This window comes from Malurus melanocephalus, unplaced genomic scaffold, assembly GCF_030028575.1.
Source record: "Malurus melanocephalus ecotype Western Australia unplaced genomic scaffold, MMel_1.1 scaffold_145, whole genome shotgun sequence".
Taxonomy (NCBI): Eukaryota; Metazoa; Chordata; class Aves; order Passeriformes; family Maluridae; genus Malurus; species Malurus melanocephalus.
In genome coordinates this window covers 1,752,574-1,776,200 of record NW_026623377.1, presented here as the reverse complement: position 1 = coordinate 1,776,200, position 23,627 = coordinate 1,752,574, and the positions used below count along the sequence as shown (strand labels likewise).

Below are 23,627 nucleotides of genomic sequence, written 5' to 3'. Positions count from 1 at the left end.
ATGTTAACCATGTAAAATGCAGTATTCAATATTACTCTTAAAAACTGCTCCACTGTGTCATCATTATAGCTGCATAGGGATAGGCATCCTTTCACAAGATCTGCTCTGCTCAGCCATTAACATTAATTAATACAAATAATAAAATACTGACCCATCCAAATTGGAAAACTTGGAATTTCCATTCATTTCACAATTATTCAAGCAGGGGAAACAAGTAAAGATTGGCCTTACCCTTATCCATTTTGTAATTTGACAAGAAAGAGCAAGGAAGGAAAATATTAAAAAATACAAAAAATATTAGAAGGTGGAAACCTGGTGCTCTGCAAAACCTCAGGTTTATCAGCCACAGCACAAAGACAAAACATCTTTAACCCTCTTAGTTCAGTTAGTTCATAATATACTGTGTATATTATTCAAGATAAACTTATGGCCTTAGAATATAAAGACAGAAAAACTACAGTTACAGCTACTGATTTTTCATGACCTAACACTGACAGCTTCTAGATTTGGCAAAATCATTGTTAATTCCTTGAAACCATAACCTACATTCAGTCAGGCTAAGCACTGAGGAGCAGATACGCTGTAGCTACATGTCAAGTGTGAATTCAGTACTTCTGCATAAAAAATACCCATCAATTCCCACCCTATGAGCTGAGACAGGAAAGTCTCAGCTGTCATCAGCTTTGCAAACCAAACTGCCGGTGATGGTCACAAACTCAAAAGATCTCTCATTTTGGCAGTAGAGGACAATACCAGACACAGATAAGAAATTCACAAGACTATAAAGGACAGACCACACATAAAAATCAGGGACCCGTGCTTGGAGGGCTTTGGGGCTTACCTTCTCCAGTGGGCAGTGTGTGCTGTCTCTGAGAAACGGTAGTAAGTTTGGTCGATCGTATTCAGCATAAAGGCTGATCTGTTTCTCATGATATCGTTGGCCTTTATGGTGGTCTCTTTTGAAAAGCTTGTGCAAATACTAGGAATCAAAAGAGAATCAGAATTCAAACCCACTTATCCAATATTATTAATGGAATCATGGAAACTCCTCAGCTGGAATGGATCCATACGGATAATCAAATTCTAACTCCTCGCCTTGTCTGTACAGGACAGCCCCAGGAATCACACCATGTGACTAAGAGCATTTCCAAATGCTTCTTGAACTCAGTTAGGGTTGATGCTGTGACCACTTCCCCAGACTGGAAGCCTGTTCCAGTGCCCAGACATGCTACTGGGCAAAGCTTATCCAAATATCTAACCTAAACCTCCCCTGACACAGCTTCATGCTGTTCCCCTGGGTCCTGTCACTGGTCACCAGAGAAGAGATCAGTGCCAGCCTTGATACTTTCCTCATGAGGAAGGTGTAAATAGCTGTGAGGACTCCCCTCAGTCTCCTCCAGGCTGAACAAGCCAAGTGACCTCAGCTACTTCTTTGTATGGCTTCCCCTCTAGACAATTCACCATCTTTGTTGCCCTCCTCTGTATGCATCCCCTCCATAAAATGACAGTCTGTCAGTTGCCTCTGCAAAGCCCTTGGGCTGTGGACCACACACTTCATAGATCTGCTTCCCATAATCAAATCTCTAACCCATAAATCCTCTCTCTAGCAGATGAATACCTGAGCCCCATCTGTAACCAGCAGCATGATAAACTTACCTCCCTAATACAGCCCAAGCCCACAGTTACACATTATGTACTCCCCTGACAGCCCATTCAAACCAAGGAGGAACTTTTGGAATAGCAGTGTGGAACCACAACCTTACAGTGAAATTGTAATTCTGTACAAACATGAACAATCCAACAATGTATGGAAGTTACAGTTCCAGAAAGACAAGCAACTAATTTTCTCTAAGGATCAGCAGAACATATTTCAGAGCTGCATCCACCAACCAACCCCATTTTATGTATAGGAAAAAAGGGGGAATAAAAGTAAGAAGGAATTGACCAGAAAAGACAAGTGCCTACAATGCTATAAGAAGGACCTCACAGTATGTTAATAAGCATGCAGTATGTTATCAGATTCTTACAGATATACATTTTAAGATCATTTAAGTACTGTTAAAGAGCAAATTGGCAGAAGTAGCCATTTTGGCCCTGATAATTTGTGACATTTCAGTGCCAGGTGCACTTTAACAAGATAAACAAGGTAAAAGATAGGTCCAGCAAAGAGTTTATTCAGCTCAACTTGAAATCAACAGTATTTAGGAGTACTTACCACATGCTGTAACTCAGGCCTGTTTTCTAATTCTTCAACAACTCTGTCAATCTAAAAGAAAACAAACCTGCGATAAATAATCACATTTACAAGACTGAAAGGAGGACAGGTAATACAAGCTAGCATTGGACTGCCATGCCATGAACTTGTTATACTCACAGAAATTTTATCTTCATTATCCAAAAGCATGTCTACAGCTTTCTACAACAGAGAAAGAGAACTCAGGTAGAAAACAGGTACACACATGTTCTTATGTTCTATATAGAATTATGCTTATTCCCTGATGGGTGCCAGATGGATTGCAGATCTACTCTTTTCAGAAAGAGAAATTCAGAGAGCAGTTTATGTAACATCAGCATACCCTGAGACAGCACAACACTATAGTATGCTTCCAGAATACTTCCACGTTTCCTCACTAACAGCAATAAATGCTGGGCACTGCAGGTGAAGTATGCCCACCGAGTTGTCAGTCACAAAAAGCCACCGCCAAACGATGTAGAAATTCTATTTGTTCCATTGTAAAAGGAAAGTGCAGGGTGATAGCTATGTAAGAAACACACAATTCAACCTGCCTTACAACTAGATTCCTCCAAACTACCTGCATACCAATATCATTAAGCAGACAAGACCAAGCAAGCTGAACGGCCACCAGGATTCAGGTTCTGTTTTGTCTTTCAAGAGCAAACTTTTGCATCATATTAAAAAAATACCAAACCAGAGATTCCTGATACACTTCTACTGGATTAAAAAAAAATACTTTTTTACTCCACGCAGTTTAGAATGGGCATATTAACAATGATCACCTACAGTCGAGATGGCTCCATATTTTAACTACAACAGTTAAACTACTGCACTGAAAAAAGAGCAGATCTGCTTGGTTGTCTTCCCAGGGATCATACCAAAACTCATTTGCTCACATTTTATAGCCAGCTAGAAAGAAAGAAAATATAATTCATCATAAAATGAGCACTTTCTGATTTTTGGAATTTGAGTTAATAACTTTTCAAACTTTCGGAAGCAGAGTAATTGACTTAGTGAAAGGAACGTGGCAAGTACATTTGATATATGCCTAAATATATTCACTGTCTCCTTTCTTTGGCTAATTAATACCATTATTTGATTCAAATACAGAAAGAATAATATGGTGAAATGATACTATGTGTGAAATGATACTTAATCTTGTGACTTGAGAATCACAACAATGACCTCAAATCTAGCACTCTTCTCACTAAGAGTGACAAATTACAAGGGAAACAAATGGACATACAAATGAAAAATATAATCCTCAGGTCAATTATTTTGCAGTCTAGGGAAACAAACTTCCTTATCTCAGAATGTATCCAGATGCAGCAAACACACTCTCTGCTGCAACACTATCTTTAGCTCATTTATTTTTAATCTGTTAAAACATCTCTAGTGGAAAGTGAATACAAAATCATTAAGATCACTGTACCTCTGAATCAAAATCCATAAGCAGAACAATTTTGTCTCTGATAGAACTGAAGAGATTGTGCTTGTGGATCAACTGGAAGACATCTTTGTGCCTCAGAGTTAGGTAGATTTCTAGGGCTCTGCCATAGCGCTGGTCATAAGTATACCTGATAAAAACAGGATTATAATACATGTAATGTTACATACCTAAGTGTAGGAAAATCACATACTACATTATGTTAAACACATTAGGATACTACTTGATTTTATAAATATCTAAGTAGAGCTGTGATTAATTTTTGTTACAGGGAAATAAAATCAAGCAACATTAATTTCACCTCCATTTATTTGCCTTCATTTCTGTTCTGACCTGTGGTTTTCTGCATTTTCATTTTCCATTTTCAATTCACAGGGACACACAAAATGCTAACTTTTCAGTTCTTGGAAACCAATTGGAACTCTCTTCAGAGCTAAAAAAACATTGTTCTCTTGAAACTTTGGGGCAGATTCTAACATAGTAATAGGCACTAACTATCCATTCTTCAAATAAGCAGTATGAAAAGAACTTAACACAGTGATGAGGCTGAGAAAATCGAAGAGCTTTATCCCTCTACAAAGTGACCTAGAACCAGATCAGTTTTGGCACATTTTCCAATTGCATATTTCCAGCCATGGAGTAAACCTCAATACTTCTTAAATAGTGGGCAAAATGCCCCACCATTTTATTTTCCTGTGGGTAATTCTGAAATATAAGCTTTACAAAAGAGGTTTCCTCTGACTGCATGAAGAGGAATGCTAGCTATTTACTCTGGAAAAAGGAGTAGGAAATCCAATCTCATGCTTAACAATTTGCTTTCATACTCAATGTGAACTTTACAAGGAAGGGTAAAGAATTGGTATGCTGTGCCATCAGCAGAGTGGAGACAAAGTACTCTGTAGACTGCAGCTAAGAAGTTTTTAAGAGAGCTAAGCAAATATGGATAAACTACAGCACCCTATTTTAAGTGTACTTTTTTTAAGAGGAATTTAAAACAGTACTCACAATTCTGCAAGTGTACGTAGCAAAGTCCTATTCTGCGGATCTTTCTTCAGGTGATCCACCACAGCTTGAACTATGATTGTGTTGTTGTACAGATCTCCAGGCCACTCTTTTATTAGGGTTGCAAACCCCTAAAAGTATAAGAGATTGTAACAGAAATAGAAAGAATGGCCTAAGGAACATTTCAAAACATCAAAGTTTCAGCTAAGCCTCTGAGATGATACCTGGTGTGTTTCACCTTTAAGCAACTTTTACGTGCCCACAGACATGTACTGTGCAGAACACAGATTTTTCCTTCTGAGGGCAATGTTATTAAGATTCATGAAGCTGACTCTCTTTCAGGTGTTGTAAGCTTTGTGCATCACCTCAACCACTTATGGCACATTAAACAAACTAAAAATAACAGCATAATAAATAATCAAACTCACGGCATTCAATTGCACAACATGCTATTTATTCTCTTAAACTTAAAATTCAACTTTTTAATATTTTCATTATTGCGGAACTGTCCTTTGACAATCTGTTTGAATATATCTGAGAATTTGCTGTCAGAATTCCACACTGCTAAGCATCTTTAGCTGGCAATAACTATTGGACACTGATGTGGACACATCAGGCTGCAGTACCTCATAGTCACTCTCCAAAAATTCATGCAGGACCATTTCGTAGATCAGAGGTTTCAAAACTGGGTCCCGTCTAGGCAAGTAATGACTAATTGCCTATAGGAACAAAGAGAGCAAAGTGTCAGATGAGGAATGACATGCAACATCCTGATACACTGATAGAAAAAGAATAGCAGTGAAACCAGAAAGCAAAGCTAGGCACAGAACAGCTCTTGGTAATCACTGGAAGCCTTATAAAATCATACTTGTAAGCAGCACCCTGAAGTTATTTACTTCAGGATTACACATGTTGGAACTGTTTAACTAAATTGAAAGAACTTCCATTTGAGAGACAAGTGGCAACATCCTAGTTAGAATGGGAGAATGAGCCACTGTCCTTTCTAAATAACCATTAGTCATTTGGAAAACAAAACCCATGAAAGACCCCTCAAAACAAGAATGTTTTCAAAATGCATTATGTTAAGTCTTGGCCTTGTAAATAAAATAAGGATTCATTAGCTGAAAAATGTGTTGTTCTGGGTTGACCCTGACTGGACACCAGGCACCCAACAAAGCAACTCCCTCATTTCTCTCCACAAGTGGACAGAGGAGAAATAATGTAATGAAGGATTCATGGGTTAAGACAAGATCTGGGAGGGATCACTCACCAAATACCATCACAGCAAAATAAAATCACATTAGGGATAATAACTGAATTTATTACTAACCAAATCAGAGCAGGATAAAAAGAAGTAAAACAAATCTCAAAAACACCTTGCCCCCCCCATCCATTCCTCCTTCCTGTGCTCTACCTTCCTCATCCCAGAAATGCAGGGAGACAGAGATGGGCGTTATGGTCAGTTCATCACATGTTGTTTCTCCTGCTGCTCAGGGAGAGGAGTCCTAACCCTTCTCCAGCGCGGGGTCCCTCCCGTAAGACACAGTTCTCCACAAACTTCTGTAACATGAGTCCACACTATGGGAACAGTTCTCCTTGAACTGCTGCAATGTGGGTCACTCTTCCATGGGGTGCAGTCCTTCAGGCACAGCCTGCTTTGGCATAGGTCCCCCCATGTCCAGCACAGGTTTCCCACAGGCTCACAGCCTTCTCTCAGGCATCCGCTTACTCCAGTATGGGTCTCCTCCACGGGCTCCAGATGGATCTCTGCATCCCCATGGTCCTCCATGGGCTGCAGAGGGACAGCTGTTTCTCCATGGTCTTCAGCACGGGCTGCAGGGGAATCTCAGCTCTGGTGCCTGAAGCACCTTCCTCCTCCACTTCTCCACTGACACTGGCATCCACCGAGTGGAGTGTTGCTCCTCTCTTATATTCTCACTCTGCTCTTCTCTGGTCACAATTACAACTGTGTAATAACTTTTTTACTTTCTTTTTAAATCTGTTTTCACAGAGGTGTTACTGTTATTCCTGATTGGCTTGGCCTTGGCCAGTGATGGGTCCATCCTGGAGCTGGCTGGCATAGGCTCTGATGGACATTGGGAAAGATTCTGGCAGTTTCTCACTGTAGCATCCCCACTACCAGAACCTGGCCATGTAAGCACAATATATGTGTAATTTTGAATTATGACTTACTGTGGAATAACCACATTCTATGAAGGGCTGTTTTTACATACCCAAATGAATATTAATTTGAGAATATATCTCTCCATGGAAAAGGTGAATACACGTAATCTGTTGCTTCATAGAAGGTGATAAGGAATTGCATTCTAGCAGGCCAGAGATAAGAAGCTGTCAGAGTAAATCAGCTCATACCCCAGAATTTTAGCACAGCATCTTATTAGCACTATTATTCCATGCAACTAGAGGCCAAGATTATTTCCACCCGCCAACTGTGTGGCAACTGTAGGGTTTGTAGCTGAGGGACCAACACCAATGAAATTCCTACACTCAGAGATGCTGCCTGTTGCCTGCTACTGACATACTACAATAGTGTTTTGTTACTGAAGTTGCTTGAAAAAAGCAGGATAAAAACCACCTCAATACATTTTAGACCTCTCCTCTCCCTCTGCCATTTGGGCTCGGCCAGTGTTTGAAACGCAGTGCTGCCAGCATCACCGTCACAGAATTTAACCATTAATTCAGGGCACAGTCTTGCCAGCTGCTCTGGGGAATCATATTCCTGGCCCCTTCATAAAAAATCTATTCTAACCATAGAGAAAGCAAGCTGACATCAGCTGGAGACTCACAGGCAGTGGACAATCTCCAGTGGCTGTTTGCACTCCTACTTTCTACCTTCCTGCTACCTCCTAAACGAACAATTTCCCCCAACAGACTGTTGCAGCTTTTGGTTGCAGTTGGGCCACACACTGAGCTGTTGAGAGGTGCAGTTGCCTTACTGTATGTGAGCCAGGCTGCTTCACAAAGGAAATTCCTCCTGCCCCATGTTCCCCTGCTTTGAAGAAAAAGCACAGCCACCTCCTGCAATTTGACCACCATGCTCAGCAAACACTAAGAAGCACACAAGTTGTTTTTAAAGCCTAGGCACAGAGGTGAACTAAGACACGTGCTGGAGGTTATAAACTTCCTATTTCCTTTCCAAGCTGCAATTAGGGAGCAAGGTCAGAAAAAAAGCTTCGGGCTGCCTTTGTACCAATTCTTGAACCGTGAAGTTAAAGTGATTTAAAATAAAAAAGGGATACGACACATAGATATATTTTCTTCCCTTATTTCTTCTTAAGATCTGCTTCTCAGACTTCTCATCAGTAAATATAAGGATGAGGTATACACGGGCTGCCTTTGTACCAATTCTTGAACCGTGAAGTTAAAGTGACTTAAAATAAAAAAGGGATACTACACATAGATATATTTTCTTCCCTTATTTCTTCTTAAGACCTGCTTCTCAGACTTCTCATCAATAAATATAAGGATGAGGTATACACAAGAAAGCCCACATAAAAGTTGGCATGAGATAGCCTAAACCATCTCACCAATAAGTCAGAACAACAATTCCTTATTCCTTGAAGGATATCTAAGGGATGAAAGAGGTTGTCGGGACACTGCTGTTCTCTGCTATGCCCACTACAGTCAGGTGAAGTCTTTCAACTGTCTTCCAGCCAATGCTTTGGTTGAAGTGCTGCTGCTGCTAGCTGAGCATCCTGCACCACTGCTGAAAGTCACTGCTGTCACAGCTGAGTAAACAGAATGGAGCAAATCCCTCATGTCACAATAGCCAGCACTCATAGAATTTGCACCTTCCTTTGAATCCATCCACCTTCCTCAGCTGTTTGAGCTGAGACATTAGATTTTATACTGAAGGGGCTTGAGCACAAGTATGTGACTCCGTCAAGCACTGCTGCTTGAGGAGGAGCGGAACAGATCACTGCAAGGCTAAAGAATCTTGAAGCTGCCACAACTAGATTTGCTAGAGGATATTCACTGAAGACATGGAAGAGACATCAAGATATCAAAATGCAATCTTTGGTAGCCAAATAGGACTGCTTAGGACAGAACACTGAAAACCCCCCTAAAATTGCATGCAAACAAACAACACTCACCCAAGAAACTTTGACACTGGGGTATCACTAATCCTTCTGTGCAGGAAGGAAAGCTTAAACCTTTAGTTTACTGTCACCTTAGTTAGTGGAAAATCGCACTAGACTGGAAACATCAGATTTCAGGTAACAACTTACAAGAAAATTCAGTTTTGAAATAAACTCCGTCTCCACATCTCAAATACTCTCCTCATCAGGATAAAGCCATTATAGCCCAGTTGCAATATGATGTTTAATGTCTGCTGGTTACATAAGAAGGTAAAAATTCCACACAAGTGATCCCAAGCATTACAAGGATCCCTTCATTTAGATCTGGCTTAATTTAGTTCACCCTTTATGATAGTCGGGCATCTTTAAAAATCTGGGAAAAGTTACATGCTATTGAAATAGTGAAATAGGGCAGGTATTTTCTATAACTGCAACTTGAAGCAGAATGATGTAATGGACTGCATCTCGTGCTTTTCTTAGTCTGGGAATTCCTGGGCCTAGGCTCTAAGAATGAAAAGGATACTCTAAAGGCTGAAAACATCCAACTGTTTAGAAAGGCAGTAATTGAGCAGAGATGTTTTTGCAGAAAACCTGTAAATATTTTTATATTTTACAGTCTGGATGATGTAAGTGGAGACAAGACATTTGCATCCAAAAAACAAAATGAAACCAAAAGAACTAAGAAGCAGTGCATAAAAAATTCACCTATACTTGCATTCAGGCCTGCTACTGGATTGAAATAAACATAGAGCTTCATCTTCCGAAGTACTAAAGAATGCACCAAACCACAAAGAAGTCATACTAAAGGAAAGTTGCTTTTGCACTAAACTGGCTCCAAAACAGAAATCAGACATTTCTGAAATTCATAATCCTGAAACACTTTTGGTCTTTGAACAGAATTAAATGGCTCAAAAGCAGCAAGGGACTGTGTGCTGTGAGATCATAATAATATGTCCTTTTTGGCTTATTGAGTTTGAATAGGAAGACATAAAATTCAGAAGTAAATGTATACATGTTACCAAAGGGAGTGTGCATAATGTTTTCAATTGGTTTAGCAGTGATAGTATTATGGCTTTATGTCCTGGGCACTTTATTAACTGAGAATCTCACATTAACTGTTGTAGTAGCTGGACTGCGACCAGGGAAAACACAAGAAGTGCACACTGACCTCTTTCTTGCCACCATTTCTAGCACACAGCATAGGTCTTTACGTTGCTTTGCAATTCTTCAACACTTCAAGTTGTGTACCTGTTGCAAGGGACCTGGATTTGCCACAATGATTGGCACCTACAGAGACTATTTTCCTTACAACTTGGGGTAGGATTTTTAGGACATACTGGAAACAAATTAAAAGTAAGTGGAAAAAATGTATTTAACTGTGAGCATCTTTGCAAGTAAAAGCCTTGGGGATGGATCTTTTACTTGGAGACTGCCAAGTAAAAATATGTAGCACTATGCCACCAATCTTGTTTTAAGACATATACACATCAATCGGAAAGACAACTGTCTAGAAACAGAGATCTGGAGCAGGAATACCATAACAGGCCATTAATGTGGTGCTTTAGAAACTTGGTCAAAACATACAGTAAGTACAGCATACAAATTACTTGAGTGCAAACACAGAAATTAACTTACTTTAAGCTGACCTATTTCTTTAAACTTGTAGACTTCAAATTCCCAGAGTTCTGTGTTTTTGCCAAGGATTTTCTGGCACTTTCTGGAAGGAAAATGAAAAAGAGAACAAAAGTAGGTTCAGAAAGTAATACCAATATGACAGCATTACTACAAGGATTCATTTCTTCTCCCTATCATGAAACTTGCAAAATTAACTTATATTGTCAACCATCACTTTAGAGTATGCCAGGTTCTTCTCCTTTCAAACCTTAAAATTTTGTTGCATCCAAGAGGACTAACTGCTTATTATGAAGTCACGTTAGTGATTACCGCCATATTAGCTTTCATGGAATCAGAGAATAGCTTGGATTGGATGGGAGCTTAAACATCATCTAGTTGAAACCCACATACCATGGGCAAAGATGGCACCCTCTTGATCAGCTTTATAAGTGAAGTTTTTAAATTCCAGCTGAGAAAAACTGAACACTTAAAAATAAATGCTTCCACTTACACATACATGAAAACACAAATTTTGGGTAATTTCTGACCTTTACTTTGGATTCCCATATTTGACATTTCTATTTATACCCATGCAAAACCAAATATTTTCTGATAGCATTATGTGCAATGACACACTAATAAATTTAGTTTATCAAAATCCAAAGAAAACCTTAGTTTTGAAAATCTAGTATAACTTTGAAAAATCAAGGCTTACTTTTAAAAATATAGGTCTCAATTCCAGTTAAAGTTTACAGTAACTTTGAAGTAACTACATGCAAAAAAAATTTAGGGCACAGCAATACATCTCTACATTTTGAAACTTCAGAAACTCCAGAACACAGGGAAAATCAACATCCCCAAATACTTCAGAATCAATATTTTTTTTCTTTTTCCCCACACAGACACACTTTAGCCAGCAGAGAAGATCTTTAACACTAGGTTACCGAGCAGCCAGGTCATACTCTCCGTTCTCCACTAGGTGATTTATATAGGCTAATCCAATGTCCTAGAGGGAATAATAGTAGAGGATTAGTTATAAAAGTTTGGAAGTGAATGACTTGACTACCACAATAACTACCATAGTAGCAGTGTATACAGCTGGAATATCAAGGMTCTAAGTGTATTCCCTGATTCTCCTTTACAAGTAGGGCACATAGAACAGTCAACACAAAATACTTGCATAGATGGCTCACAGGTTCAACAAAAGGTGCTCTTAAATAATTCTCTTAATCTCACTGATGCTGAGAAGACTGTGCCACCTCTAATTATTAAGGATTGTTGAAAACACATAGCTGATCTTACAGTCCTTGAAAGTTAGTTCAAAAAGAAAACCACCAGTCATTGTATAAGACATGCTCTTTGTCAACACAAAATTTGCAAAGGACAGCAAAAAGTTGGTTGAGAATGTACATCCTAGTGTTGCTCAATAAAGTGCAGGAATTACTGAGAACTTAGCAAGATTATTTGTTATTATTGCATACTAAACCTCCCTTCTCAAAGTTCATCACACAGGTCACTTGTAAAACATTTCTGGTAGACATCTAATATATATCAAAATTTTGGCATGAACCTCCCGCTGTAATCTCAACACTCATGTTCATGTTGACACAACCCAGTGGACTCACTGCATAATTTAATTTATAATTTTAAAACCCACCTTGTTTCTAGAAAGAAAAAAAGAGAAAACAAAGCTGTACAATGAAAAAGAAGACCTTGCTCCTTACAAAAAAAATAAACATTTGCATCTTAGGAGGCACCATGTTTCTTTGATCAGTATCAAGGACAGTACTGCAGAATATGAACAGAGGTATGCAACAACTTCAATTGGTCAATCTATTACGAAGAAAAAAATTGCACATACACAAGATTTTAGGATTTCATTACACTACAGGAACTGCCTTTGTATTTTCCAATTCACCATTCTCAAAAAGAGGCTGAAAGTAATCTTCATTCTCCTGTGGACCAGCTTCCCAGTGAGCAGAAAAGACGAATAAGGAAAGGAGATGTAGATCTGGCTGTTTAGGACCTCTGTGCTCTGCTCAAGAGATGCAGAGGAGCAGTGACAATTACTGCAATCTAAAAAATCCCTAAGGCTACCAGACTTCTAAAGTATCCTGAGTGTGGTGTCATTTGGCAGTGAGAGTGATGCCTTAGGATTTTTAGTTTTTATATTTTCATGCTTCTGTATTCTTGTAGTTCTCTAGCACAACACTAAAACTACCATTCTCCCATCTTTAGACAAAACAATCCCTCTCTGAGCCTGAATCCAAGGAAACCTCGCTGCCTCAGAGTCCCAAAATATGTAAACAACAGCGAGTTGGGGGGGAGCAAGTTTGGGGTGGTTGACATCATGACCTGAAGATCATCGGAGAATTAAGACCCAGAATGTTAATAACGCAGAACTTCTAAAAGGTGAAGATCTCGTGACTCGGTACCCATTTTGAGTGTAGCCTCAGGAGGAGGCTTTTGTCTGCCCTAATGTACCAGTAGGCCTGTTAGACCTGTATTAAAGTTGTTTATTCTCATTCTCTTAAGTTTGTCTGGCCTCTGTTTCAGATTAGCCTGATTGATAAGGCATCAAGAGCATAAACTGAAATAAATCAGGGCACCATTAATTCTTCACTTAGGGCTTGATAACAACATTTTGTTTCCTCAACACATTTTGTTGGCTTTTGCATTAGAGACCAAACTGTCAAAAACTGCTTGTGTTCACTGAACTTAATAATTCATTGCAGAGCAAATTTCTGAAAATCAAAACAAAAGCTGTGGATTTTTTTTGTTTCGTTTGTTTTTTTATTTGTTTGGGTTTGGTTTTTTTCCCCCTCTGAATGCACTGCCAGGACCTCCTTCAATAATTCTTTACATCTTTTGCAAGGGTCACAGAGCAGCTCTGTTAAGTATAAACTCTGTGACAGGTGATGACATGCCATTTAAATCTTAATTCAACTTCTCTACTACACAAGAATAAAAGTTTTTTAAGACCTACTGATAGACAGGATGCATATTACACCAGTAATCTGGCTAAAAAATTAAACACATCTTCTAACACTTGTACAAACTTTGATTTAAAGAAGCAGCAGTATTGGTGAATTTAAACAAAAGCAAACAAACAAAAGCTAAAATTAGTGATGCTTTTGTGTAACTCCGTTTTGTTTTAAAGATTGACACCCCTTGTTGCCCTGTAAAAGGGACTATTAACATGGGAAATGACTGTATGTGAGAAAAGGAGAAAAGGATCTCTTAAACTCTTTACAAAGCCCTGTCAAATGTACAAGGTAAAAGTTAAGGAGAAATCTGTCACTCCTGCATGCAATCTCTAACAGTGCAACACTGTGTTACTTCAAACAATAGTAAATTTAATACAAAAGTAAAAGTAAACAAAACCCCATCAGCAATCAGAGAAATGGAATTCTCTTCTTTTCAATGTCAACAGCACTCTAACAAAATGCAGACCCTTTCATGTTTCACAGACTAACACTCCTGTTCCGCATCTGAAACCAAGAAATCAAATGCTAGTTGGACTATACCTAACAATTATTGCTTGATGTTATAAAGAACAGGACTTTTTTCCTTTCATCTTACAGCATTCTGAAAGAAAGAAGGTATTTTTTTTTGAATAGAAGCTTTGAGACTTACCAAAATCTTGTGCTTTTTTATGGTTTTCTGACTGATCTCAGCTGCCATCAAAGCCTCCTATATACAAAAAGGAGAGAACAGAGATACTAGTCAAACATGCCAACTTGCAATACAGAAAGCTCTAGAACTGTATAAATCAACTGCTTTTCAGAGTAGGGTGTTTGAAGCACTAGAATTTTTAATGCCATGGTTGGGTGAACAGCTTTGAATTCATACTCAAACAAAAGCAGTCAACCAAAGAAGAAACTACTTTTGTTTCTGTCTGGGTTCACTCCATATTATTACATTAGGATCAAATTGCATGATTACAATAAAACACACAATGCAGTCACATTTGATCATTTYCAAATGAGACCACTTCACCACCAAAACCTCTGAAAAAAATCAACAGGAAAGGGGGCGGATGGGGGAAGACTACCTTGCAGTTCCCCAGCCCAAATGTCTTCTCCAGTCAGAATGATTTATATTTGTCATTTGCTGCTTTTCTACTTCTTTCAAATGTACAGAAAAAAGCTGGTACTTCCACAAATAAAAATGAAACCTTTAAGATACATTATAACACACCTATCTACTAACTTGAATGGTTTTCATAAGGCACACACACAGCTGTCACTTGCAAATTACTGGAGTCTTCAGGGACCAAAGGATGTGATTTACAAATATTGCAAAACTGCACTCATCATAAAAGTTTCTTATTTAGATGCAAAAGCATCCACAGGGATTGAAACAAATCTGCATGAGAAATATCATGATAATATTAGCAAAAGCAATACATGCTGAATGGCTTTCCCACTATTTTCCTTATAATGGGCACAAAACAACACATAAATAGGACTTTACAAGCTAACTTTATGCATCATAACAAGTGCTCTAAGTTAATAACTGCAGGATATTGGAATTCAGACCATGTGCATCTTGGTATGCATTAATTTATTGTTTTAGGTGTTTAGATACACATACTTAAAACACACCAATATTGATGCAATCAAATGCTGAGCTTTTTTATCCAAGAGTGCTGTATGTCTTTCATCTTTTAATATTGGATCAGCCTTATTGTGAGCAATGCTACTTTCAGCATGCACAGCTACAGTTCAAAACCATAGTACTTTACTTTTAAAAGTACAGCTCATTAGTTAACTCTTTCTGCTGCTTTAAAGCCAAACCCTAGCTTTAATAATTTTCAGCATCAGCTAATACATTTCATAACTGATGATGAGAGTAGTATTTTCAGCATCTAATTCAGCTACTTCACTTGGGTGAAATTCTAATTAGTTGTTTCAATAGTAAGACTATAGGTGATGGAGGGATGTATAGTTAACTTCCACCCTTTACAAGCATTTAGTCAATGACTGTAGGAACAGAAACTGCCCAATGGAAATGACATTGCAAAGTCCATCATCCTAATCCAATCTGCAAACCAAGAACATCTGAAGGAAAGAATGATGTAAAAATTACTTCATATTTCTTCTTTTCAAGAAGCCAGTCAATGTGGTCATCTTGGTCTCGCTCTTTAGCCACAACCACATCTCTTGGACTGATGATATAAAAAAGTGGTTCACCTTCTGAATACTCTGCAAATGCACACACAGTTTTATTATTATTATGTTTTCTTTAAGTAAAGCTCTGCTTTTTAGTACACCCTTGAGGGGAATTTAAAAAGAAGAGATGCAAGGAAGACAGCAAGGCTACTCCTGCAGGACATACTTTTTCAGAAGCTGCATTCTCCAATAAATTAAAACTGGTTTAAATGGAAACATATCTTTCAAAAAACCACTACAGCTTATTGCAAATTCTGATTCATCCACTATGTGTAAACTTTATGATGGTTTAGAACCCATTACTATACTTTTAGAGTGCTATTACACTACACAGCCTGCAAAAAACTTAGCCTTCCCATCAAGGTCAAGGCCATCAAAAGCATATATGATAGATACCATAACCCCTGAGGACACAGCACATCATTACAGCAATGCATTTACAATGTTCCAAGTTAAGGCTATATGTATAATGCATTTTCTTATACCATAAGCCTTTATTTTTCAGTAAGCTCAAAGAAAAAGTATTAAAAGGTAAAATTAAATGCAGAGGATGAATGTTTTAAATAGTAATCCTTTGCACAGAACCATGAAGAAACACCAGTATTTTGTAGGTACAGAAGAGAAAACCACTCACTGTTCTGATCAGTTTCTATAAACACATACAAATACACTCCTGTGAAGTGATAAGCAATTCACAAAACAATGCTTGTCTTTAAAGCCATACAAAACACTTAGACTTGTCAGGTGAACTAGAATATTCATTAAGCATAAAAGTACAACTGTGGACATCAGTGTTCTGCCTTGGAAGATGTATAAAGAAACCCCAATTCTACTGATAGCAGAACAGATGTTTTTGAGGTCAGGAGGAGATGTAGTCTGTTTCTAGTGGCTTAAGGGCATAGATGTACACAAAGAGATCTGTCAAGCCTATGATTTGAAGCATGCTGCTGGAGGAGATGCTTAAAATTCAGATTCATGGATTTTAAAAGCCAGAAGGAATGTTTCTGTATAACACAGGCTACATAATCTTCCAAAGAATTCTGCATCAGTTTTGCCATGCATTTTTCTGAGCTACAACATACAGATCAGAAAATTATCCCACCTTAAAAAGATGACATATATTGTGGCAGGGTTTAATCTCCCTTCCTGTTGCATAGTTAAATCTATCTTTTAGGTGGAACTTGCCAAAATCCAGTTCCTATTCACTCCATTTTACCATTCTGGGATCTCTTTTATAACTGACAGCTTTGTCAGTACAGGGAAGCTAAATATCAGTGTGTCTCTTTTGAGTTGACCCAGGTGCATTTTACAGTTGAAATGACACTTATTCAATCTTTCCCTCTAAAGCAGCTTTTCCAGACATTGTGACACTAATTTTGCTTTTCCTGAAGCCCTTTGTGTAAAAAGAGCTCCTATGGATCACATGTTGAGTGAATAAATCTCCATCAAAGACACTGCCTTCCACTATACTGGACATTACATGGGATACATACTTCTCCAGTCAGTTTGACCTAATAGATGGCATTAAAAATAATGATGTTTAAATACATAAGTTTATTTTCTTTCATGTGATTAATTCTTGTAGATTTCCACTCTACACTTCAGTGTCATAGGCAATTACAGCTATTCAAGGAGATGAAAAAAAAATGACATAAAAATGAAAAAGGAGTCTAAGTACTCCCAAATCAAGTCTTTCTTTAAGCAAGGTATCAAACCAAACCAAACCAAAATGATATTGAGAACACCTACCTAAATGATAATCTCGACATTCATTTTCTTGAAATCCTCGTACTGTTAGTGCATCAGAAGAGATCTCTTCGCAGGACTCAGGCAGGGGTTGCACAATATCGAGTCTAGGCCTTGCACAACACTCCACCTCCTAGCAAAACCACAACATTTTAGTTGTATCCTACATGAATCACCTTAGCAATACCAACTGGTGGTCATCTACAAAGAAGGCTGAAATTCAACAGCTGCAAACATGCACAATGATCCAGTACTTTGCACTGGGTACTCAGCTGTGAATGACAGAAGTTGCAAAGCTGTGCTTCACAGAGTAACCGCATCTGGAACACAAAGAAAGTTACTCCTACTCTTGGATTGCTTCCTTTGAAGAGATCAGTGTGGGGAAGGAGATATAGAGGTATATATCCTACCCTTGAATTTGCTCACTAATTTTCTGCTCTTGGTCACAGAAGTTTTCAGGGCTATCACAATGATTATCAATTGCTTCATTCAACAAGCAACAGAACAATTTAGGACCCATACACAGTTGGGCTCATGCCCTGAAGGACAGAGATCTATGAGTCAATGATAATCTGGTATCAAGATGAATTTGTTGGGTTTTTTTTAAGCTAGTGTTTGATTTTTTTAAGCTAGTGTTTGATTTTAGCCAGCAGCAGCAGGGAAAAATTAATCTGAGAATAATACAAAACCTATGCTGTTCTGATTAACTTAGAGTAAAATGAACTTGCAAGCACGGTGTAGGTGGTTGTGGTAAGACGACAGATGGATTTCCACCTTCTGTCCAAGGGAAACAGCTGTCTTCAACTAGCTGCATTTTTAATTAAGTCAAGGTCCAAGACAATCCTATATTTTCTACTTCAGCCTGTGAATTATATCAAAATACAGAATAAAAGAGCAAGGACACATAGAAAGTGGATTTAAATGCTCTAACGTACCCACCTGGAAGTAGCATCACTTTGTGTTTTCTCAATTCACTGTTCCATTAAAAAAACAACCCAAAACAAAAATACTTTAAAAGCAAGCTCTCAATTCTGACCTAATTTGTAAAAAGTATGAACCTGTCATTTTCAAGCTGTGAAATCAAGTGTAGGAAGACCACTGTTCCATGCAACCAAAGGACTCTTGTAGTGAGCAATTCTGCTGCAAACTCAGGCAGTTTGGGCTCCACAGAGCCAAAACACTAATGAAGGAGTTTCCACCACAACAGTACACAAGACACAGTGTCAGGGACAATTGTACTTCTGTTCTTACCCGGAGTTCTTTTCTTGTACTTCTACACTTACCCAAAGAACTGAGAAGTTAGTGAAGTCCAGCATTTGGAGATTGTTTAAAAGACTAATTAAAAGCAAACACAGGAAGAAACCTTTTCCTATGTTCAATTCCCATTGTATCACCTGAAATTCCCTTTTCATCTTTCTTTCCTTAAGCAATTAAAATGACTTTAGCTTTTTGCAGTCACTACCTCCTTTATAATAGCTCCTGTCCTGCATCACTTTTTCATTAATGGTGGCTTCCCAATTTCCTTGTTTCCCAGCATTTCAACCCACCTTTTCCTACCCCTTCCTTATCCCATTTGTCTGGTTTCTTTTATTTTATGGACTCTCCCGCACTGGAGGACTACTCTGCTGATTATTTGGGAAACTCTGCTGAGACGTTATTTTTCTCCTTAATATAAATAAAGAAATAATAATCTGACATCCCAATGCAGAGCTAGAAGCTAATCCCACTGATCTTAGAAGGCTTGAGCATTTGTTTGAACCTGAAGGATTTCATTGCCTAGCAACTCGTGCACTCAGTTTCTTAAGGTTACTATGGTGATGGTTGTCTAACACATAGTTATCAAAGAGATGATCAAGAGCATCTGGCGGTTCACACACCACAGCTTGAAGGATTCCTCCACTGCCTTGCCTTGTATTTGGCAATATGAAATTAATGTCAGAGACCAACATGGCATTTGTCCGCACACAGCAAAAACAGCTGACAAGAATTCTAATTTCTTCCTATCCATGCATGGATCTGCGTGTACACAACTAAGGATCTTAGAAGGAAAGGAGACGATGCCATTTGCTCACAGTAATTCGTTCCACCCCACAGTGACTCTTACTGCTCGAGCTGATCAACTTTACCACTCTCACTTCTTTTGAGATACAGCGTTAGCCAATTCCTCTTATGGTTAAATAAGATTCTTCATTTCTTCTGGTGCAGAAACATCAGGAAGAAAGAGAGAAAAGGAGAGAAAAAGCGGTGGTGGGGTGGAGAGGAAAGGAAGGAAAAGGGAGCCAGAAGGGCTACCTAGAGACTTTCTGTGCTCTGAAAGAAAAAAAAGGAACCAAAACATGATTTCTGAAAGGTAAGCACATTAGCCTTCAACATCACCTTCACTGACCTTGTTTTGGAGATCAGAGAAGTTTCAAGCATTGTTCACTACCAGCAGACTACAAGCTTTTTCTCACATAATCATATTTGCATGACTAGTTTAAGGCCCAACTTGCAGGTCAAATAATGTTGTAAAGAAACTCTGACATAAAAAAACTACCGTTTTTTCGGAGATCTCCTTTCCATAGGAAAGTATAACAAGCTGGTCACAGATAGGTGCAAGTCCACTGATGTAGAATTCGGTGTCAAATTGGAAAACTGAAATACAGGAAAGAAAAACAGACTTAAAAACATGAATGTGTATGAACTACTACCTAAGAAAAACACATTGATCTTCAGGGACAATCAACAGCATAGAGGACTTCAGAAATAAGAAGACTTAACACATATAACAAACTCATAGATTTCCCAGTTGATTCATACAAAGATCTACTTTTAACAGATAAAATTGCATTAAAGCATGCAAAAAGAAATGCATGTGCTCCAGAATATGCTAGAGGTGAAGCATTTGAAATGAAGGGTCAGTCTGATTTTCAGTAACCACATTGAGAAATGAAGCAAACCCAAAATCAAACTCAATAAAATAGGCAATAAGTAATACAACTTCATTGGTTTACATATTTGCAGCAAGTTCAAGCAGCCTTAAGAGAATTGCACCTGCTACATCTATTGGTATGATATATGAAAACACAAAGGTCATCACTTATTTATCATCACTTTACACATTACAGAATAATTTACAGATACAGTCATTACAAAGAAAACACAGTTGATATTATCTTCTCTTGTTCATAAAACTGAAAATATAATTTTCTAAAATTGCTCTTGAAAACAAGAGTAACATGAGGACTATTTCAAGAAAGAGAAAGAAAAACAGAGTGCTGAACTGTATTTACAAAAGGAGTCAGTAAATGATACCACTGCCACAGAAACAGCTATTTATTTTTATTCTGTTGAATTTACAGTGCCCCCTTTTTTTTCTGTGAGCAGGTCTCTCATGGGGCCCAAAACACGAACCATCCAAGTGTTTGCAACTCAAAGCTTTTACAAAAGCATCAGATACCTCATTATTTTCTCCCAAAATATGGCTTTAGGAGTATCTAATCATAAGTAGGAAAAGAAAAGGTTTCCTTCCTTACTGTTTAGTACATTACATTACTAATATATATATATTTACTAGATGTTACTACTTATTTTGGCAAGGCAAACAGAAAATACAGCATAATGACATTAAAAATAAAGCTACGTTTCTTTACCTAAGATAATAAAAAGGAACAGGAGAAATAACTGTACTCCTGCAAAAGGAGAAAACAATACAATGAAATAGAGTATATATTTGACATTTGCTCTCAATGAATAAGCAAGTACTGTTTTTCTTTTATTGCCTGCTGACAGTTTGGCATCACTGAGGGACCAAACTACAACATAAAGGTAGAGCACTCAATCAATTCACAGAGAACAGGTTTACATTTGTAACCACATACATAATTATCTTGTTCTTGCCTGCAAGATTGATGAGATTATCTTTGACTGTGTCACATATTGCTCTCAATGATGATTTTAAACAATCCAGCTGAGAAACAAGTACATCTCTTATTCCCAGTTTACAATTTAGTATTTGGCATTTAAAAAAAAATATGGAAGGCAGGAGGAAAAAGATGGAAAAGAAAAACACAAAGTGAAATCCATATTACTATCAAAGAAACTTTAAAATCAGCTTTAAAGAAGGGCCAAGAGAAGGCTCTCAAAGGCATTTAAATAGTATGGTTGGTATTTGAAGAGGAAACAGCACGGTGAATTACCATTAATCATTTATAATGATTATAGAGATGGTTTTAAAATCTGTGTGTGTTTCTTTGTCTTATACTAGAACTTTAGTCCTTTTGCCAGTGAAAATGCTTGCAATGCCCAGTGTAATGGTGTATTTAAGATCAAGTAGTACTTCACAGAAGTACTCATCTGTGAAACAAAAAAAACCTAAACAAATAAAAATCACCACTTCGTTTTGTTTTTAAATGGAGTTTGGTTTCCTTGGTTTCACTTTCAGCTTTCTCTCAGCTCATCCTTCTCAAGAGGACTTGTTGAAACACAATGCTCTAGCTCCACTGCTACAGCCTTGAACAAAGAATAACTAGCATAGACAGTGCTTCTTGACCTGATAAAAACCTTTGATGCTGCTAATCAAAAAAGTCTTACTGAAAAAAAATTGGAAGTTATAGCTGCACAGAACAGTAATAGGTTAATTTGACTTACTTTCTAGACACTGTGTCATGATCAAGGAAGAATCCAACACAAAGGCACTGCAGAAATGTTGTTAATTTGAAAAGGTTCCAAAATAATTAAAACAAATGCAGTATTGAAATAAATGGAAAAGACTGAGGTATGGCCATCTGTCATACATGTTTATGCCTGTCTTAAGAGAAGATAGAAGATATGCTGACAGTGGATCTACTCCATGTCCAGCATCTATGTACAGCTGTCAAACAAATTACCAGGAGGCAAAATGAAGAAACCTGTAAATCTTTTTTGCTGCTCATTAAATGAAATGCATGAAATACACCAAACTACAGAAATGAAATGATATCTGCTACATTATTTACCCAAACTCTACAAAGCTATCTCTGGGATTTAAAGATCCACATATACGTGGCACGCTGAAATGGAGTCTATTTTGTTTAGTTAAACCTCAAAAAGCAGACCTTGCTTTTCCACAGCAGAATTTAAAGAGTAAAATTCTGGTTACAATCAGAGGGTTTTATCTTTGATTTCAGTGGCCACAATGTTTCAATTAAAAGCACCCGTGGTGGAGATATTATCTTGAGAACACTTAAGGGTATGCTGCACTGTGGCCTATAACAGTGAGTAGAAATTTTGTAGATGCTTTTAGTGTACTATGTAATTTATGCAAACCAAAACAGAATACAAAATGGCTTACTTTGATTAGCCATTATCTTGTGCATGGAGTTGCATTTGATAATAAAATATAATTCTTTTTTTCCTGACAGTATGTGATTTCAGTTCCAACTAGAGGACAAGGAAAGGTCTCACATAAGTATCATTTAAGCTTCAAAGCTGATTTTCTGAAAAGCTCTTTTTTTCTATTGAACTGCGAAAACTTTGTTAACCGACATGGAAAACATTCAGTCTTGGAGAGCTCTGGGGCTTAGAAATTCTTAGGTTTGATGACAAAGAAATCAAAATATTGAAGAATTTTGACTCATGAAGAAATTAAAAAGTTACAGGTTCTAGATTTGATTTTTTTCTTTTTTTTTTTTTGCTTCTCAGAGTATAGTGGATTTGCTTCAATGAAATGTTTGCATAAATCACCTTATAAAGTAAATTTCCTGATCATCACATTCATCAGTTAAGCTTTACATTCTATCTACATAAAGAGACATATGTCAGTAGATAAGATCCCATTAATCTCACTTTATAAACAAAAAAATAAATATTCCCATGTTTTCAGATTGAAATGTGCACTCTCAGTGCATTATGCTAACTTGCCATGCAGGTGTTAAGTTATTCCGTCATAAAACATACAGATGTGTTGTTACAAGCACAGCCTTAAAACATATAATTTTTAAACCAGAAACCTGCTTTGTGGAAAATGTGGTAGAATGCAAAGGGAGAAGAGTACTCAAGAGGCATTACTGCCTGGCTTGTACCTGGAACTAAGCTGAGATTTCTCAGATAAAATCTGGGCCAAAATAAATTGAATAGGAATTCTCTAATCAAATTGAAGTAATTGATATACTTCTGGTGTTAATCTCTATTTTCTGCTATCATTAATAACCTAAGTAATGGAGGCAGAGATAAGGTTTTTCTCCACAGAAGTATATAAAATCCTGACATGGCCAAGGAAGACCAGATGATCCATTTTCCTTTGAAAAGGCATTATATTAACCGAAAAGTGCTAATTAGTTATTTAGCAA

At 37.7% G+C, this 23,627-nt stretch overlaps 1 protein-coding gene across 4 annotated transcripts in view; it reads right to left on the bottom strand.

The window, feature by feature from the left end:
* VPS41 (VPS41 subunit of HOPS complex) overlaps positions 1–23,627 on the bottom strand; it is a 131,106-nt gene that overhangs the window by 16,357 nt on the left and 91,122 nt on the right. For all 4 annotated transcript variants that reach the window (XM_057371376.1, XM_057371377.1, XM_057371374.1 and 1 more), the window contains 12 exons: positions 19,856–19,953; positions 17,323–17,452; positions 15,491–15,606; positions 14,036–14,092; positions 11,344–11,405; positions 10,421–10,502; positions 5,312–5,404; positions 4,689–4,816; positions 3,669–3,813; positions 2,375–2,416; positions 2,216–2,266; positions 842–979 (listed from right to left, as the gene is read on the bottom strand). In XM_057371376.1, coding sequence (XP_057227359.1) covers positions 842–979; positions 2,216–2,266; positions 2,375–2,416; positions 3,669–3,813; positions 4,689–4,816; positions 5,312–5,404; positions 10,421–10,502; positions 11,344–11,405; positions 14,036–14,092; positions 15,491–15,606; positions 17,323–17,452; positions 19,856–19,953 — 1,142 coding nt within the window. The remainder of the gene's footprint in view (positions 1–841; positions 980–2,215; positions 2,267–2,374; positions 2,417–3,668; positions 3,814–4,688; positions 4,817–5,311; positions 5,405–10,420; positions 10,503–11,343; positions 11,406–14,035; positions 14,093–15,490; positions 15,607–17,322; positions 17,453–19,855; positions 19,954–23,627) is intronic.